The sequence below is a fragment of the Ceraceosorus guamensis genome (genome assembly GCF_003144195.1).
Source record: "Ceraceosorus guamensis strain MCA 4658 unplaced genomic scaffold IE81scaffold_13, whole genome shotgun sequence".
NCBI lineage: Eukaryota > Fungi > Basidiomycota > Exobasidiomycetes > Ceraceosorales > Ceraceosoraceae > Ceraceosorus > Ceraceosorus guamensis.
The window spans coordinates 202635-221480 of NW_020290008.1; the positions used below are offsets into that span (position 1 = coordinate 202635).

The window sequence follows — 18846 nt, forward strand, 5'->3', positions numbered from 1 at the left end:
ACCATCGCATCCCCACCAGAAGCTTCGTAGTCGAGCTACCGGCTTGCGAAGGTTCCACATCGCAGCGTGCCGGCCTCTGCACTTCAAGCTTCCAACCACCACCCCTCACAAAGCCATCCGCACCACCAATTGGGCCTTCAGCAAGCACCTACTACGTCCTACTCCACAAGTCTTGTGCCTTCCTTCACCCCTCCCCAAAGCAGCATGAGCGCAGACGACGATCGACAAAAGCAGCATGGCGAGCATGGCCATCACGAGCATCGAAGACGCCGCGCTGGCTTGGCCTCTGCTCTCGGCGCCATTGTGACCCGCACCAGCGGTTCAGCAAGCTCCGTACCCAACTTTGGCCGCTCTTACCGCGAGCACCCTGAACATCCGACCAAGACCGCGCCTCACACTCAGGTCCACCCGGATTACGAGCATGCAGAGAAGCCTAGTAGCACGCATACCAGACATGCAAGGGCTGCACCAGCCTCTTCGACCATCACCCCCGAAACCTCTACCAGACGTCTGGCTCAGATTGCTCTTCAGTTGGGAAGCGCTACGTCCACTGCTACCCAGTCACTCATTCGTACGTCTCCTGCTGGATCGAGGCGCGGCGAGTGGCGTCACCTACCAGCCTATAAAGACTTGCCTACTGAGGGCGGCTACCCTGGATGTGCCTGGTCCGTATGGGGCAAGGTGAGTCGTCTGTGAAGATGAACTGTCGCACTAGTGGTGCTTCGTGCTGATGTGACCATAACAAATCACATTCTGCCTAGGGCGACGTTCTGGGCACAGTCAATATGCTGACCCCCGAGCTCGTGCTCCGCACATCCAAAGAGGAGGTCAGAACGGGCGTGACTATCCCTCTGAACTGGTCGTTCAACAAGCCCGAGCTGCCCTTGTTCGGTCGTTGCGCAGTTTCGCATACCACTGTGACTAAGTCGGGACCTGCAGTCATCGACAAGCGCAAAGCAGTCAAGAGTGCTCTATATAGCAAGGGCGTGTTTGTGGAAGACAGGAGCGATCCGTCAAAGCCTGAAGAAATGCCTATGGCAGATGAAGAGATCCACTTCAACACTCAGTCAGGCTCCCAGTGGGACGGTTTCTTGCACTTTGGTCATCTCGGTCGTAAGTGGTCAATGGGCAGCACGCGGATGTGGTTGAGAAGGCTGGAGCCGGTGCTAGATACGCAGTGACTGCGTGCTGACACCCCCACTCCCCCCTCCTCCCTCCAGTCAACTGCTTCTACCAAGGCATCAAAAAGTCGGACATTGCCTGGGGTAAGCAGGATAACAGTCAAGCGGCGAACAGCCCGCTTGCCAGACCAGGTATCCATCACCTTGCAAACCATGGAATCGTCGGCAGGTGCGTTGATCGAGTCATTATACGTACCTCGCCGTTACGCTGATGAAACGCATATTGTCTTGTCGTAGGGGCGTGCTGCTGGATGTATACGGCTACCTCTCTGAGAAGAATGGCGGACGCGCACCTTACGATCCGATGACCACGCGCGCAATCACTCTCTCAGAGCTTCAAGAGTGCGCTCGAGCTCAGGGCGTACGCTTCCACAAGGGTGATATTTTGCTCATCAGGACGGGGTTCATCGATCGGTACAATCGCAGTTCTTTCGAGGAGCGGAAGAGGTGGAGCGCCAATCCTGGCCAAGAACAGCTGGCCGGTGTGGAACAAGGAGAGCATGTGGCTGAATGGATTTGGAATAATCAGTGCGTGCAGATACGAACGTCGACTTTCGAAGCAGCTCGCGGAAAGGCATCAGGCTAAAAATCTGACGTCCCTTCCTGTTCGGTTTGCAGCTTCGCGGCAGTCGCTGGCGATGCCCCGGCCTTCGAATCTTGGCCACCTCGCCCAGAGGAGCAATTCCTGCACGAAACTCTGCTCGGGTGAGTGCAGCTCAGTGGCTAGAAGCCAACCAGCTTGCGCCCTTGGCTGACAATCTGCTGACTTGTCACGCGCTCTTCTACCTAAGGATGTTCGGATGCCCCATTGGAGAAATGGTGGATCTGGAGAAACTGGTAGCGCACTGTCGTCTGACCCGCCGATGGACCTTCTTGTTCGCTTCCTGGCCACAAAATCTGCCAGGAGGCATCGCTTCGCCATTCAACGGCAGCGCCGTGTTCTAGGTCCCTTGTCCGCTCGGCACTTTGCTCGACTTCCCGCGATGTTGCTCTGCTCCCTGAAACGACGCTCCATTTGCAGCTTCTGTTTATCCCACGTTGCTCTCGTTGGCAAGTGCGCGGACGCTGCTTTCCACCAGCTGACCGTCGCGTGCGAGCCTTCGAATCCAGATCAATGCACATTTATTTGTCACGCAGTCCAAGCTTCTCGCTCGCTTTCAATCATGCGCTTTGACCACTTGCTCGTCTGCTGACTGCGAAGTGGACATCGCTGGTCGGAGGCCGTGGCTTTTACTGTCACACACACCCATGTAAAAGCCGCTTCAAGTGTGGCGGCGATGCGCTGCCAAGAAACAATAGCCACTCATGACGGTGGGTCTTGCCGCGCTCTCGTACGAATTTGGGTTATATGATTTCGGCAATCTTGGCCCATTTTACTTTGTGCGACATATACTGTATATGATCGACGGATTCGGTCGTGAATTTGAATCAGATCTCGATCGGCTCGGTTCCAGCGCGGACTGCTGCTTGATTGGTGAAACTCTTGACTGAGCAAGGTGCATGTTCCTTGTCCTGACGCTTGATGAGCTAGGATGAGCGCCGGCGTAGACCTGTAATAGAAATACACACACATAGCCGAAACATATACGCGCTCCGTGTTCGTGATGATGGCTACATAGGAGTTCAGGTGTCTTTTGACCGCGCGCTGACGCTGGCAGGCTGCTGTGCGCGCCGCATACCGCACCTGCACTGATTCACGAAAGATTCATCGCTGACTTCAGCTCAGTGTGACTGTTGCTGCCAAAGTCGTACGCGTTTTACGAAACAATCGAGAGCTTGCGAGTCAAATTTCGTGCACTCCTAGCAGCCAGAGTGGAAGGCTAGAGTTGTCAAACTTCTATGGACTGCTGCTGAGCACCATGCGCACTCCATCAAGAATATCCATATAGTGGCGTGTGAAGCGGAGCCGCCATGCACATCGACGATTTGGAGCAACTTGATTGGGTGAGTTCTTCATCGCTGTGTTACCACTCGTGACCCGCCATTCGCGATTGTGATACCATGCACAACTACTGCCAATCTGGGCGACTTGGAACGTTTGAAGCAGCGGTGAGAGTGGCGACCCGGCTTTATGCACTTCCGGAACATCGCACGGACATGGTCATCATCATCGATGGCACCTCAGTGCTTGGGGTAGTCGTGAGCTTTTCTGGTACGGCTCACGATTCAATGCTGTTGTTGTGCACGCGTGCTGCACAGCACCGATTGTATATCGTGAGCGATGTGAGCGTCAGACACAGCATTCTTGATTAGCTCAGGAGTCACAAATCACAGTCACGAATCAAGAATGTCTCACGTAAGGACGCGTCTGTCGGAAACCACGTGGCCTGGCAGGTGGCGCCACTTTTGGACCACCTACCTGCTGCGTGCCTGTGTAGAGAGAGATTTGGAAACCACGCTTGTGTGACTCTCTCAGATCTCCACAGAATTAGAGCTCAATCGCTCGCTGATGTAGCGCTCTCAACAGATGGAATGCCGTTACACCTGCAGCTGCAGCTCATAGTGCGCTCTTCTTGCCCACGTATATCGACGCCAGTATCGTAACATGTCCCTAATTTAGCACCCACAATCTTTCATTACCTATTGCTGGTAGCAGGTCCCATCCGCTGGCTCTGCACCTTTTGTATAGGTACCCACAACAAGCCCGCCATCCTCCTTTGCGCACGGTTCATCCGATCCTATATTGGCAGTCTCGACCTCAGACCCGACGTATTTCGAAGCACGCGGTGTTGCTAGGCGCGAGGCAACTAACGGAAACCTAGTTCGCCAGCATGAGCACCAGCACCGACCTTGCCGAGCGCGCGTTCGATGTCATCGTGGTGGGAGGAGGGGTAGTCGGTGCCGCGACTGCGAGCTCTCTTGGAAGATCGGGCCGCAAGGTGTTGCTTGTGGAACGCGATCTCACCGAACCTGATCGCATTGTCGGCGAATTGCTTCAACCAGGCGGTGTACGAGCTTTGCGCTTGCTCGGTCTGCTCGACTGTCTGGAAGGCATTGATGCAGCACCAGTCCACGGCTACCACGTCTTCCAGGGCAGGCGGTCCGTGCCCATTCCGTATCCCGACGAGAGCCCAGAGGCTCGGGGCCTGGGCATACAATCGACAAGCGGCAGAGTAGAGGGTAGGAGCTTCCATCATGGCCGATTCGTGCAAGCTTTGAGACGAGCCGCCATGGCTCAACCGAACGTGACGACGATCCAGGCTACCGTCACTTCGCTGAACGAGGACGAGGCCGCGGGAAAGGTCACAGGAATCACCGCGACCATCAAGCATTCCACTACCTCGAAACAACAGCCGACACCCGTCTCTCAAGAGATCTCTTGCTCCGCACCTTTGACCATCGTGGTTGATGGTTGCTTCTCCAAGTTCCGACGCACCCATGGCTCGAGCATTGCCCCCATCGTTCGGTCCAACTTTGTCGCCATGGAACTTCACAACGCACCCTTGCCAAGTCCAAATCATGGCCACGTGGTGCTGGGCCCTGCTGGTCCTACGCTCTTATACCAGATCAGCGCAAGCGATACGCGAGTTTTGATCGATGTGCCCGGAGAAAAGTTGCCGTCGCAATCTAGCGGCGCACTTCAAGCACACATCAGAGAAAAAGTGATTCCCCAACTTCCAGAGGTGCTGCGGGAATGTGTGGGCGAGGAACTAGCCAGGAGTTCAAGGTTCCGCAGCATGCCGAACAGCTTCTTGCCGCCGAGCATGCAAGGTCAGAACAAGAATAGGCAGGGCGTCATCTTGGTGGGTGATGCCATGAACATGCGCCATCCCTTGACTGGTGGTGAGTGAGATCAGGGCACAGCCTATGCGTATGAACCATGGCTGACGTTCGGTCTCTTTGCTTTTCTCTGTCGCCAGGCGGAATGACTGTGGGATTGTGGGACGTAGTGCATCTGACAATGGCTCTTGGAGGGCCAGACTGGTCACCCAAGCCACGCGTGAAACCCGTCGCGGACCTGACATCCTGGAACTCCTTAAAGCCGGCACTGAGATCCTGGCACTGGGAACGCAAAAAGCTTGCTAGCATGATCAACATTCTGGCCCAAGCGCTCTACAGTCTGTTCGGAGCTGAGGATGCAAATTTGGAGGTGCTCAGAGAGGGCTGCTTTGCTTACTTTGAGTTGGGGGGTGAATGCGTGGGCGGACCCGTGCGGCTGCTGTCGGGTCTGTCCCCCGAGCCTTGGTTGTTGGTCTATCACTTCTTTAGCGTGGCCCTGTATGCCATCTACATGCTCTTCAAGCAGCCTTATGTACACAAGGGAGAGAAGGAACCCAGGGCGCCTTCCATCTTGGAATGGCCAGCTCTGTTCTTGAGGTCCATTGCGGTACTATACACGGCGTGCGTGGTCCTCCTGCCAGTCGCAGCTACGGAGCTCAAGAGCAACATTCCAAACTTTTCCAAGGGAGCGGGAGCGCTGTCCAAGGCGCACAAAAGCGGGTCTAGCGATCTGCCATCTGCTCAGACGTTGCTGTCTGCATTGGCTTGCATCGCAGCGTTGCTATACTTCTGGAATGGTCAACAGCAAGGCGAGCAAAGCAACTTCGGCCAGACTCGCATCTTTCCAGCTGCTCTTGCGATGGGCTTCGGAGGCCGGTAATCATCACCGTAACAGACCGTGTTAGTAGTCTAGTCAACAGACCTTGGAGTCCACAACCCTTCTCAGTATTTTGTAATCGCCATCCTGCGTAGAGGAGAGGTGGCTTCAAGGACGCCATGGACCTAGTCGTCGCTGGAACGCCTACGCTGGATACGTCCACATTCATCCTTGATTCCCATCCCTATCGTCGCCTTGTTCATGTCACCGCACAACTCATACCAAGTAAATACACAACCCTATAGTTCTTCGTGCTCCGAACCAGTCTATCAAGGGACGTGCCGCTCTCATGTTCCTGCATTCGTGATGATGGCGGATCAGGAAGTCACGCATGCACCAAACGCCACGATAGCTCATGCTCAGGATATGAGAGTCCAAGCGCAGGAGCGTCGCCCCCCTGTGCACCCCGCTGGGCTTGATGTGACTGGTCGCGACCACGCCGGGATGGTCAATGAGGAGGGGCAGATATTTATAGCTGCAGCAGCACACCGCGCTTTCTCTACGTGGGCGGGTGTATGATGAAATCTGAATTGGCCGCGCACGATATGCTCACCTGCATCAGCAGCAGGCGCGGGGATGCATGGTGGATGTCACGCGCAATCACGCCTTTTGGACAGCGGCGCAACGCGCCCCTCCCCAACAGCAGCACGCGTTTGAGAGGATCAACGATGGCGTGCTATTTGCAGCTTGGCTCATGAGAAACCTCGATTGCCGCCTACCGTCCCCATGCTTACGTAGCACGACGACAGCCGTGAAGTCTAGAGGCTCAAAAGATGCGCTCATGGCTCAATCAGGGCGAAGGACCACTCTTTTTTCGACGATTGGCCTCTCTCACTTCGGCTCATGGTCCGGGGGAGGAAGCACTCGCTAATTCTTGGCAAACGGACGTGAGGAAATGTGAGGAAGCTGCAGACTGAGCATCAGCTGCCAATCACTCCATGCACACCATGCGAATAGTTGAGACGCTCGACTCGCCTTGGTAGCGCTCCAAGCGTCAAACAGCTGGTCGTGTGCTTGCAAGGAGCCAGACGTGCGATGCTTGGTACCTGCTTCTAAACGCTACTTGTGGCTCAGATTGCGCGACCTTGTCAAAGCGCTGCGGCTGGGCGCTCCATCTGAGTCCCTGATGTATCTGCTCCACTCGACGGTCAGTCAATCTGTTCGAAGCAATCGGTTCGTGCCTTGATAAATTTGTCCCCATCACGTATTGACCTCCCGCAGCACCCTTCTCGACCACCACGACGATGAGCTCCCCCCTAGCTGACCCATCCTCGCCTTTTTCCAACTTGACGCCGCGCCACTCGCGGCCAGGCGGTTTCTCAGCGGTCATCAGGTCTCTTCTGGTCTTACACCACTCGTATCTTTGCAATTATGAGTGACGACGGCAAGCGAGCAGACCCTTCGGTGGAGGATGGATCATTGTGAGCTCGGACAACTCTTGATCGATTTTTGAGCCAACATGTGGCGCACTGACCGTCCATTCTTCCATCTTAGTGATCCGGCTCCGCACGCTTTTGCAACAAAGGAAGTAGCTTCCAGCGATGCAAGTAACGTCGACGATGTGGTGTACGACGCCGCGGAGGAAAAGCGTTTACTGCGCAAGATCGACTGGCTGCTATTGCCCATCCTCACCTCGCTCTATCTGCTGAGCTTTTTGGACCGCAGCAACATCGGAAATGCCAAAATCGAAGGCATCGTGGATGACATTCGACTCCGCGATTATCCGACAGCCACAAGTCTCTTCTTTGTGGGCTATGTCGTATTTGAAGTGCCTGCTAATCTACTGCTCAAGCGGTACAGCATTGACGGGCCTGCAGCCGTACTGGCCATTTGGACGTTTCTTTTCGGAATCGTGTCTATGTGTCAAGGCTTCGTCAGAACGACTGCAGAGATGTACGTCGTCCGTCTGCTCCTCGGTGCAACTGAAGCTGGTAAGTGTGGAGCTCTTCTTTGCTAGCGGAGCATCATCCGTGATCTGAACTTTGCGCACCCGGCCCCCCAAAAAAGGTCTCTTCCCTGGCATCGTCTGGACTTTCAGGTGAGTTCGGGAGAGCGCTCCGATCTGTTCATGCCGCGCCGCGCTTACACACTCGCACCTTCCATCCAGCTTTTGGTACCGTCGCGATGAGCGTGTACTGAGAGTCAGCCTCTTCTTCGGCGCTGCCGCCGCCGCCGGCTCCCTGGGTGGCATTCTTGCCTTTGGTCTGACCCGCATGGACGGCCTGCTTGGTCACCACGGTTGGCAGTATCTCTTCTGGATCGAAGGCGCTTTCACAGCTCTCGTCGGCATCTTGGCTTGGTTCCTCATTCCAAAATGGCCCGCACACGCTCGCGCCTTGACCCAGCGCGAACGTGAAGTCATCGTTCACCGCCTGTCTCGCGACTCGGACGCTACCGATACCGAAAAGTTCGAGTGGTCCGCAGTAAAGCTGGCCCTCAAAGACCCTCACGTGTACTTGTATGCCCTCCTGTTCCACGGCTTCGCCTTCCCATTGTACACCTACTCTCTCAGCCTTCCAAGCATCATTGCTGGCATCGACCCGACCTTCAAGCCTTGGCAAAGTCAACTTCTGACGATACCGCCTTATGCCTTCGCCTTCGTCTACGTCATCACGACCGCTTGGGTTTCGCAAAAGTACGTCAAACGCCGTGCACCCTTCATCATCGGCAATGGCTTCTTGGCCATTCTTGGCTACATTGTCCTCATCACCTCTCCAACCGTAGCGGGCAAGTACACCGCCACCTTTATCGCTGCAGCTGGCATCTATGGTGCTAACGGTCTCTTACTTGCATGGCCTTCGGAAAATGTCCAGGGCCAGCTTCGCCGAGCGGTCTCTCTGGCCTTTCAAATTTCGGGAGGGAACTGCGCTTCGATCATCGGCACTCAGCTGTACAGAATCCCGCTCGGCACCATCCCGAACAAGTCTTACCGCATCAGTCACATCTTCACCATCATCTGGCTGTTGTTTGGCATCTCGGCTGCTAGCGCCCTTTGGATCCTCCTTGCTCGACACAATCGACGTCTCGACGAGCGCATCGCTGAGCGCCGAGCGAGAGGACAGGTTGTAGACGAGTCCAAAGCCTGGAGAGAGGAGTGGCGCTACCAGACTTGAATCTAGTACGAGTGCTACATCCCTCTTTGTCAGATTGACAGAATGGCAGAGACAATGATTAAGGCTCTTATCGCAACGAGAGTGTCTCGCTATGATAGAAATGCATGCTCCATATGCAGCGCCGTCCTCGTCCCATCTGATTACAGTACGCGTGTAGTGGCTTTGTACAAGCAGAGCAAAAGGTCCGTGTGTTGTAGAGGTCAACCAAGATGGGGCTAGGTCGTGCTCGTTGCAGAGCCGACGCCGTGCGAGATGGCAGGAGGCCATCGCTGCCTCCAAGGTCCGGCCGACGAGCTGCGCTGACCGCCTTCGCCGTCTGGACCCGGACCAAATTTGGTGGGAACAAGAGCATCGTCGGGCACTCCGACTGGTTTGGCCGAGCCCCATCCTCCTGATCGTTGTAGCAAAGCGGCCAGCCATTCCCGTAACCATATGAGGAATTGGCCAACGAGGAAGGAAAGACAGCAGCCTACTCCTACGCCGATGACCACGCCTGCTAGCGGTCCCTTTGGAAGTTCAGACCAGGTTGTGTGGGATGTCAGTGCTTGGTCGTGAGCAACCGTCCGAACAAAGTAGGCTTCTACTTACTTGACCACCAACGAAGCCTGGATCCAAAAAATCGTAGACGTAATCTCCACTCGCAGAGTAGTGAATATACGCCTAGAGCGCGCAGTGAACGTGGATGCAATGTGAGTACTCGCTACCAGCTCGATACCACAGCGGAAAACTTCTCATTTGCGGATAAAGTCTTATTTCTCGTACTCACGACGCCGACGTAGAGAGCGAGAAGGCAGACTACAAAAAGCAAGTGCGACCAGGGCAACATAGGTCCTCTGCCGATGACGATGACATCAATCATAGCGAAAGCCAAGTTCAGACCGTGCACCGAAATGTTCTGCCAAGCGCGCTGTAGGCCGTCCAGTGCGCCGCCGCTCAATGCGGACCAAAAGACGATGGTCAGGATGAGCGGGTACGTGGCCACGGTGGACCATAGCAGCAAGTGAGCAAACTGCAGTGGTCGAGCAAATTTCTTGGAGAGCCAGCTCTGAGGATATTGTAGCTTGTCACTCGTGGGCAAGTGCGAAGAGGTGAAGGTCTTGTGCCATCGTGCAAGAGAGTGGGTATATGTGAATCCTTGGAAAGCGGAAACGAGAAACCAAGAAGTGATTCCGGAGTAGGAGAGGACGGTAAAGTAAGCAAACTGATCCGCTCCTCCAAAAACGAAATCCAAAATGAGAGTAACGAGAGCGTAGAGGGCGAAGATGGTGCGGATGAGCGCTAAGAGCCAAGGAGGTAGAATGTAGCTCGTAACGAAGCGGGCTTGGGGGTCAAAGACTTCATCGTGCTCGGCGGGCAAGCCAAGCCAAGCTGGAAAGGAGGAGAGTGAACGACGAACCATCTTGAGGACCTGCGGATTGTCGCAGAAATCGATTAGGGATGGACGGACCACGAAAGAGGGTGATCATTAGGAGCAGAACATCTTCATTGCTGGAAAGCGCTTTGTCAGCATCAGATGAGCATCAAGTCTTGCTCATCTGACCAGAGAACGACGACGGTCCCTCACGCGGTTGTGTGGCTTTGAGACGTGCAGGCACAAAGCTCTCGGCATCTCTTAGCGCAAGCAGCATGCGGACGGATGACCGTCCCTCTCGCTAATTGCTGCTGCACGTCGGAGCATTGTGATTGCTCCACTCGTGGTTCACATTGTGATTATAAGATTCGCGTATGTGCGGTCAGGGTCTACCCGAAGCTGCTGCAGCAGCGCTGCATGAGCGGCGGCAGCACCTTCGAATGCGGAATGAGCGAACGCTACAACGCAGACGTGGAATCTGTCACGCAAGCGCAAGCACAAATCGAACACCGGCCGCATTCATCCTTTCAGTCAGAGTCCATCCACCGGTGATCCGTGATCCGTGGTCCATTCGTCTCGTTTCATTATCGGGCTTTCCCTTTAATCGATTCTGATTCTGTCGACACGCCCATCGTTGGGCTCTCGCTAGCTCTCGAGCTCGACACTCTCCTTCCCCCTTCGTTGACATCTCGTATTCTCAACAAAATTTGCGTGGGCCAAAGATAAGGCTCGTCCACTCGTAGTCCAGTCATCAAGCAAGCAGTCCACTACGCAATCCTCGAAAGCTTCATACATACGGTTTTGGAATGATCACCTCGACAAGGACCGCAGACCAACACGATTTGGGAATAGATCGGGATGATCGTAGGTGGATGCTGTGGTTAAGCGGTCTCGTACGAGAGTAAGTGCGCAAGCGCGCCTGTCTCTTATTGCCCGTCAAGCCGCGCGCCCGTGCGTCGCGTCGCGCGCACATGTGTGACTTATTGAAGGTGGCTCTCCTTGCGACTGCGACCAAGGATGCCGCCTCCGCAAGCAGATCGAGCAACACCCACCCTTGGAGGCTGTCCTCGTCTACAGGTGGTCGCAGCAGACGTCTCAGGCTGACTCTGATTCGAAAAGGAGAAGAGACCGTCGACTTGGCCCCGCGCTTTACAGGCCATGTCTTTGCATGGCTGGCTTGCCTACCTTGAGTGATCACCACGCAAACTCCGGTCAATTCGCTCCGATCGCCTATCAGCGGCCTTACCAGTCTGCCACTCACCCAGGGCGCAGTCGTGATTTCTACTCTAGTCATCATGAGCGCAGGTGGATCAGCTCCAGTTCTGCGGCTCCAAGACCGGTGCGAGTTCACCGGTTACGGACGTGGCACCGTTCTCTTTGTGGGTCAAACTAGCTTTGCGCCTGGACTTTGGGTCGGTGCACATCTCGACGAGCCGCGAGGGAAAAATGATGGCACGGTGCAAGGCAAGCGATACTTCGAATCATTTCCAGGACATGGCTTGTTTGCGAGGATAAGCCAAGCGCGTCTCTTGCGACCAGAGGAGGACTCTGGACATGATGAACATGAGGAGGCGGATCAGGATTACGAAGGTCCAAGAGACGAGCCGATGGACGAAGAAGAGCTCATGCCCCCACCCTCCAGGCCTGCGCCGCGCACCTCGCGTGTCCCAAGTCCGGTCAAGCGGCCTACTGCCAGTGTGAGTGGGCGCGGTTTCGATCGTGCTTTCGCTTCGGTCGTGCTGATCGCTGCAATCTCCTTGCTGCTTCAGAGGCAGACGACGACGACGTCTGTTACACCTTCAGGGGCAGCTCGTCCGCGCTCCTCGCTAGCCCCAAGCAAGCTTGTCTCTCCCCAAAAGGCTGGCACTGTGGGCAGATCAGCCATCGGGGCAAGCGCATCCCGCGGAAGCAGCCCAACCAAGCGTGCTGGTGTAGCAGCCACTCGCACTGTTCAGAGCGCTGCTGTTACCCGCAACACCACACCGGTTGCTTCCGCGGCCACAGCTCGGATGCAGCGCACCTCGACGGCGCCAGGCTCGGTGGCAAGTGGCGCTGCTAGTCGGGTCGCCGGTGTCACTCCTCGTGCTGTAAAGCCTGGCTCCACAATCCCGGGTCGAGCACCAGACACAGCAACAGCCAAGGCGGGCTTGCGGCCAGTGCCCAAGCATCGCCAATCCATGGCGCCCCCAAGCGCGCGAGAAAACGCAGCGACGACACCGAGGGCAACCACCAGAACTCCTACGGCTGCAGCAACTTCGAGAAGCACCTCTGCAGCTTCTTCTGTCGATGTTGCAAATAGGACTCCTGGGGCGCGACTTGCTGGCCGCACAGGTATCACACCACGGGTCACTGCAGGCAGCGCCGCACCAGGCAGCGCTCGCCTCGCTCCACCTTCGACTGCTCCCAGCGCCAGACAGCCGCCTCCTCAGGCCAGGTTGTCCGCTGCCAGCAGACGCACGGCGATCTCCACCGACGATGCCGATGAAGATAATGAGGAGGAATTGATGAACATGTCCCTCGACGCGGAGTCGTTGCCTGGCGCTGAAGGCTTGCTCTCGGACGAAGAGGGCGTGGAAGACTCTGGAGAGCTGTCGCCATCGGTTCGCAAGGCGTCATTATCAGGCAGCAGACCTCGGATCGACCACATGTCCCTGTCTTCGGGCCCCAGACCCAGTGCCGCAGAGGTCGGAGCTCTTCAGCGAGAGATTGATGAGCTCCGTGCGAGGAACAGAATATTGGAGAAGCGAAAAGAAGAAGATCGAGAGCGCATTAGAGAGATGGAGCGCGTCAAAAGCGATGCCGATGGCTTTCTCGCTGCTAAGCCCAAGCTTATGGGTAAGTGTGCTCAATGTAGCGGAGGTAAATGGCGCCGGCTGACTCGTGTACCCTGAACAAATTGCACTGCTTTGCAGCCAAGCAACAAGAGCTCCAAAATGAGATCAGAGATCTATACAAGCTCGAGAAGGATTGGGAAGCCCAGAAAGAAGAGCTGGACCGTCAGGTGGTGGAGCTTACAGACTCTACAGAGATGGCTGTCCTCGACAAGGAAATGGCGGAGGAGCGGAGCGAATCGCTCAAATTTGAGCTCGACGCCGCTCAGGAACGCATCGAGGAGCTGACCTCAGAGGTAGAAATTTTGACGGCCGAAAAGGAGCTGCGCGACGCTGAGACAGAAGGAGGGCATGACTCGTCCAGGCAAGCGCTTGGTGATGAGAGTGTCCAGGACGCCAAGCGCCTTCCAGGCTACGTCCAGCTCGAGCGGCAAAACGACCGACTCAGAGATGCGCTCGGCAGACTTCGGGACATCACAAACGAGACAGAAAGCGAACAGAAGCGCCGCATCGCTGAGCTCGAGAAGGAGCTCAATTCTCTTTCAGACCTGCAAGCTCAATTCGAAACGGTCTCGCAACGCCTCGAAGCCGCCGATGCAATCATTGAGGACTTGAAACTACAGCTTGACGACGCCCTCAGCACTGAAGAGATGCTGGAGCAGCTGACAGAACGCAACTTGTTGCTCGGTGAGAAGATCGAAGAGATGCATGCGACAATCGAAGACCTCGAAGCGATCAAGGAGCTGAATGACGAGCTAGAAGAGACTCACATCGACACGGAACGACAGTTGCAAGAGGAGGTGGACCTGAAGGATCTGCACGTACGGGATCTTCGCGTGCGCAACGAGATGCTGGAGGCTAGCCTTGTCGACCACGAAAACACCTTTGCTCAATTCCGCGAGCTCGTACTGAATTTGCAAGGCGATCTTGACACGTTGCGTGCAGAGCAGGCAGAGCAGCAAAGTGCGGCCATCGCAGAGGATGGTACACTCGTCAGCGATGGCGCCGGCGGTCGTACGCTGCAGACTCAAAGTCAGGCCATGCTCAACTTGAATCTGAAGCTGCAAAGCTCTGCGCTCAAGTCGCAAGCCAAGACCATCGAGCTCGAATTGGGCAAGCTGGAAGCTACGCAAGCCATGTCGCACCTCGATATGATCAGACCCTACCTACCGGCTGCATACTTCGAGGCAGATGCCGACGCGGTCGCAAGTCTTCTCTTCTTCAACCGGATGGCCCACAAAGCCGAGCTCATCAAGACCATCGTCGAGGGTCACCACGACATTGCGGGTGCGCTCGCCACGGTCGTGCCAGAGCATCTCATCGGAGTGTGCGAAATGCGCCACAGCCTGGCGCACTTTGCAGCGCTTTCTCGCCAGATCGCTGGCGTTTTGCAACTGGCCTCTGTGCCAACCTTCCTCAAGGCTGGCCGCACCTATCGAGAGCACGCATCGATCGAGCGTCGCATCGACTCTTTCATTGAGGCTTTGCGTCATGAAGAGCTGAAGGAGGCAGAGTGCGGTCGCGAATTCGCCAGATATGTCAAAGATTTCGAAGAATTTTCTTACACGCTTGGCGAAGAGACCGACGCGGATCTAGCAGCTAAAGAGGTTGGAGCTGCTCAGCTGATCGATCTCGACCTGGACACGCTGAACGCCGCTCTTGGCTACACCAAGCAGACGCTTGCTGCGCTTTACAACGAAGGTGATCATGTCGGGTGGGAGCTTGGAGGCAAGTCGCTGGATGAGGACGTGTTTGCGCCTTTGCAGCAGCTCATAAACAATGTCAAGTCCACGAAGGTGCCCGCGCGCAAACTTCTACGTCGTCTAGGTAGCCTATATGCCAACGACGAGGCGGTTCGCATCGAGGCTATCACCGCGCTACCTTCTACCGGTCTCCTCAGCAGTCAGCTTGTACGGTTCGCTAAAGAACTCGCACAGTCCACGACGGCTCAGGTTGCAGAGGTGCGCGCGGCCCGTACGCCTTTCGTCATGTCGAACTTTGTCTCAGCTTTCAACGACGCGTTGCGCGAAGGTCTTGCAAAGAGCGACGTCAATCTCTGGGCGACACCGCTAGCATCCACAGAACACTTGACGAGTACGATCAGTCTGTTGCTCAGTGCAGCTACCGAGCAGGAGAACGTGACAAAAGTGTCTGGCTCTCTGCCATGGATGACGCGCGTTGAAGAGATTAAAGCGGAAGCGGAGTTGCATCACGATGCTGAAGCCGAGCGAGCATTGGCGAAGCTACAAGAAGATCTGAAAGACATGTCGCGGCAGCTCAAGACGCGCGAATCGGCGCTCGAAGAGGCCACTATCAAAGTGGAGCGCACCACCAAGCAGAACGAAAAGTACAAGACAAAGCTCGAAGATGTCGCTGCTATTCAGAGCTCACTCGTGGAGGCACAGCGCCAATCACGTGTCTACCAAGAGATGAACGCTAGCCTTCAGTCAGAATTGGAGACGGCAGAGCGCGCCAACGATATTTTGAAGCAGCAGCATTCGAGCAAAGCAGTGGCTGGCGGTCCGGGAGGCGCGAGCGCAGCCTCTGGCGCTTTTGCAGGAACAGGAGCAGACTCAGCAGAGAAGACCGCTCAGTCCAACGTGCCTTCAGGCTTCATGTCCGGTGCCTCGGCGACGTTCGAAACAGCATATCTGGCAGATCAGGTGGAAGCCTTGCGAGGAGCGCTGGCGATTCTGAGAACCGAAAATTGCCGACTGAAAGGTGCTGGACTTCTGCAACAATTCGAGGCGCTACCTCGCGTCTATGCACCATCTGCAAGCTTGCTTGATGATGCTAGGACTGTCGAGAAAGAGAAGCCTTGGAAGACGCCTGGCTTGCCAGCACCACGAACAGTCCCCAACAGAAAGGGACTCACATCGGTGGCGGATGCAGCTCGGGAGAGCAAAGCTCTGTACGCCAAGCTTTTGGAGCAAGCTGCTTCACCACGTGTGATCAGTCTGGTACCCGAAGACGCCGGCGTGCCCGTGAAGACTGCGCGTCCAAAAGCAACTTCATGGCAGCGCATCTCCTCCACTCCCAGCTGGCAATTGCGAGCTCAAGAACAAGAAAGAGCAGATGCTCGGAAACAGGTGCAGAAGCTCGCTGACTTTTATAGCGCTCAACTCAACACGTTGCACGGCCCGGCGCGCCATCCCGGACGTGCCTTGAAAGGTGCTTCTCGCAAGTTAGCGGCTATTCCCGATGTGCCCATGCTCGCCTGATCTAGGCGAGCGAGCGTCTTTCAGCTGCCCGAGTCAGCCAGTCTTAGCTGAGTGCTTGGATCAGATCTGTACTATACGCAACGATGTTCGTTGTCCTAAGCTTTCAGAGAAAAACACGATGATGATTACAATACCTCCATCACGAGCAATATCCATGTTTGAAAGCTGAGCGCAGCGGAGCTGCATGCCATTTTGAGTCAAAGCGTACGTGAACAGAGTGCAAAGGCCTAGGCTCATGATGAAGCGTTTGGGAGGGGGATAAGGGGGATGCGAGGATGGTCGTGACGCCAAGACTGGTAGGAAAAGGTCTGAAGTGCCCATGTGCCGTCAAGAAAGAAAATGACTTTGCTCTGAACCCAAAGAGACGGAAAATTGCTCTTCGTCGATTGATTCTAAATCTCCTCTCTTCTCTTCTCACTTGTGCTCGATCGTCTTCTTGGTGGGTGGTATCTGCGAAGTTGCTTGCGTTTGAGCTCGGCAGGTAACTTGAGTGGGGAATGCAGGATGAGGTCGATGGAGTGGGAATTCTCTTCACGAGAAGGCTGAACAGTCGAAGGTGGATGCCGCGGGCGCTGCAGAGTCCTCGGACGTCTCCTGAGTCGTAGACTCTCACATCGATGACATGGAGAAGCGCCGATTGCGCGCGGGTTGCCAATCCTCGACCGGTTTGTAGTCAGCATGACGGAAGATTGTTTGAAGATTGTGATGTGGAAGTAGTTGCGTTTGTGTTTGAACGTTGTGGCGGTGAGAGTAGACGATGTGTTTCAGATTCAAAGTGGAAGAGAGTCAATGTCCAATCAAAGACCCAAGCTCTAGGCTGACTCAGAGTTTGCGCAAGTCGCTGCACAACTGACGACGGGGAAATTCTATGCAGACCTAGATCAAGTCGGCGACATCGTGAGGCATCTCGTCGACGACAGTGTTGTAGTATTGTTCAATGTCGCGGAGCATGCGGATGTCGTCGGAAGTGACAAAGTTGATAGCAACACCCTTACGACCGAAACGACCACCACGGCCGATACGGTGGATGTAGTTCTCTCTGTTGGAGGGCAGGTCGTAGTTGATGACTAGAGACACCTGCTGGACATCGATACCACGAGCCAACAAGTCGGTGGTGATGAGGACACGCGATGATCCTGATCGGAATTCGCGCATGATGACCTCACGCTGACCTTGCTCCATGTCACCGTGCATGGCGGAGACGGTGAACTCGCGAGAGTGGAGCTTGTCGGTGAGCCAGTCGACCTTGCGACGGGTGTTGCAGAAGATGACTGCCTGTGTGATGGTGACGGTCTCGTACAAGTCGCACAGAGTGTCAAGTTTCCACTCCTCCTTGTCCACACCGATGTAGAATTGCTTGATACCTTCAAGCGTCAGCTCGTCACGCTTGACCAGGATACGCACTGGGTCACGCATAAACTTCTTGGTGACCTCCAAAACGTCATCTGGCATGGTGGCGGACAGAAGGTTGACCTGAGTGTCTTGGGGCAAGAGCTGGAAGACCTCGTACATCTGGTCCTTGAAACCTCGAGAAAGCATCTCGTCGGCCTCGTCGAGGCAGAACATCTTCAGCTTGTCCGTCTTGAAGGCGCGACGGTTGATCATGTCGTAGACACGACCAGGCGTACCAACGACGACTTGGCATCCGTCCTGCAGCTTGGCCATGTCCTCACGAACGTTGGTACCACCAATGCAGGCATGGCAGTCTACATTCATGTAGTCACCGAGAGCGATGACGACCTTTTGGATCTGCTGGGCAAGTTCACGAGTGGGCGCCAAGATCAGGGCTTGAACAGCTTTGATGCTGGGGTCGATGCGCTGGAGGATAGCAATCGAGTAGGTGGCCGTCTTACCGGTACCCGACTGGGCCTGGGCAATGACGTCGTGGCCCTTGATTACGGGCACAACAGCTCGGGCTTGAATGGCCGAGGGGCGTTCGAAACTGTGGCGAAGCGAGAAGGCAGAGTCAGCGCTTTTGTCTTGTGACACGCAATGGCGGTCCAAGTCTTATCACAGAGGCGGGGTGATTGCGGCCAAGTCTGACGACATGTACTGCCAAAGACTTCACTGTGCCTGTCGAATTTCGCGCGGGTCGTGCCGAGAACAAGACTCACCCGTACGCATAAATGCCGCGCAGAAGCTCAGGCTTGAGCTCCATGTCATCGAAGTTGTCGGTGACTGTGTCCCAGTTGGACTCAATCTCCGTCTCGGGAACATTGAGTCCCGCATCGCCCGCTTGGGCGGTCTCTTCTGGCCTGCAAAGCGGTGAAGGAGGTTGGAAAGAGGAGAAGCTGTCAGCGATCTGACGTGTGGGCCCTGAAAGGACGCCACTGGGTGCTGCGAACGGTCGCCAGCGCACTGCTGGTTGCATGTGGAGCCCACTCCTGCGCCGCAAGTCGCTCCACGCCTCCAACTCAACATGTCGCACGGTGGCGTCACTTGCCATGCCGCTTGGGAGTCACTCGATGCTCACTTCGACATGATTAGACTAGAGTTCAGAGTCTATCTTTCAAGGAGTCGAGGAATGTCGACGCCTTGAGAGATGATTTAGA

General features: G+C 55.6%; 6 protein-coding genes across 6 annotated transcripts; 4 read left to right on the top strand and 2 right to left on the bottom strand.

Annotated features, from left to right (window-relative positions):
• The first annotated feature begins 1 nt into the window (after position 1).
• IE81DRAFT_311036 (hypothetical protein) lies at positions 2-2333 on the top strand. Its single transcript, XM_025512432.1, has 6 exons — positions 2-681; positions 762-1113; positions 1221-1350; positions 1419-1709; positions 1800-1886; positions 1973-2333. Exons 1-6 carry the CDS (start codon positions 205-207, stop codon positions 2124-2126), a joined length of 1491 nt encoding a protein of 496 aa, XP_025371351.1. The 5' UTR covers positions 2-204; the 3' UTR covers positions 2127-2333.
• Positions 2334-3604: 1271 nt separating this feature from the next.
• Positions 3605-6053, top strand: IE81DRAFT_299468 (SE-domain-containing protein). Its single transcript, XM_025512201.1, has 2 exons — positions 3605-4964; positions 5042-6053. Exons 1-2 carry the CDS (start codon positions 3953-3955, stop codon positions 5779-5781), a joined length of 1752 nt encoding a protein of 583 aa, XP_025371352.1. The 5' UTR covers positions 3605-3952; the 3' UTR covers positions 5782-6053.
• A 796-nt stretch (positions 6054-6849) lies between these two features.
• On the top strand, positions 6850-8955 carry IE81DRAFT_321594 (MFS general substrate transporter). Its single transcript, XM_025513394.1, has 5 exons — positions 6850-6925; positions 7000-7199; positions 7273-7709; positions 7786-7816; positions 7886-8955. The coding sequence occupies exons 2-5, from the start codon at positions 7150-7152 to the stop codon at positions 8889-8891; spliced, it is 1524 nt and encodes a 507-aa protein (XP_025371353.1). The 5' UTR covers positions 6850-6925; positions 7000-7149; the 3' UTR covers positions 8892-8955.
• Positions 8956-8962: 7 nt separating this feature from the next.
• Positions 8963-10349, bottom strand: IE81DRAFT_321596 (hypothetical protein). The gene is made up of 3 exons (XM_025513395.1): positions 9658-10349; positions 9480-9551; positions 8963-9397 (listed from the first exon to the last, which is right to left on the bottom strand). The coding sequence occupies exons 1-3, from the start codon at positions 10288-10290 to the stop codon at positions 9107-9109; spliced, it is 996 nt and encodes a 331-aa protein (XP_025371354.1). The 5' UTR covers positions 10291-10349; the 3' UTR covers positions 8963-9106.
• Positions 10350-11266: 917 nt separating this feature from the next.
• Positions 11267-16324, top strand: IE81DRAFT_37527 (hypothetical protein). The gene is made up of 3 exons (XM_025517285.1): positions 11267-11939; positions 12012-13077; positions 13155-16324. Exons 1-3 carry the CDS (start codon positions 11538-11540, stop codon positions 16292-16294), a joined length of 4608 nt encoding a protein of 1535 aa, XP_025371355.1. The 5' UTR covers positions 11267-11537; the 3' UTR covers positions 16295-16324.
• A 569-nt stretch (positions 16325-16893) lies between these two features.
• IE81DRAFT_352787 (putative TIF2-translation initiation factor eIF4A) lies at positions 16894-18665 on the bottom strand (the record flags this gene model as incomplete). The annotated part of the gene is made up of 2 exons (XM_025516640.1): positions 16894-18236; positions 18409-18665. 2 exons carry the CDS (start codon positions 18663-18665, stop codon positions 17171-17173), a joined length of 1323 nt encoding a protein of 440 aa, XP_025371356.1. The 3' UTR covers positions 16894-17170.
• Positions 18666-18846: the final 181 nt, after the last annotated feature.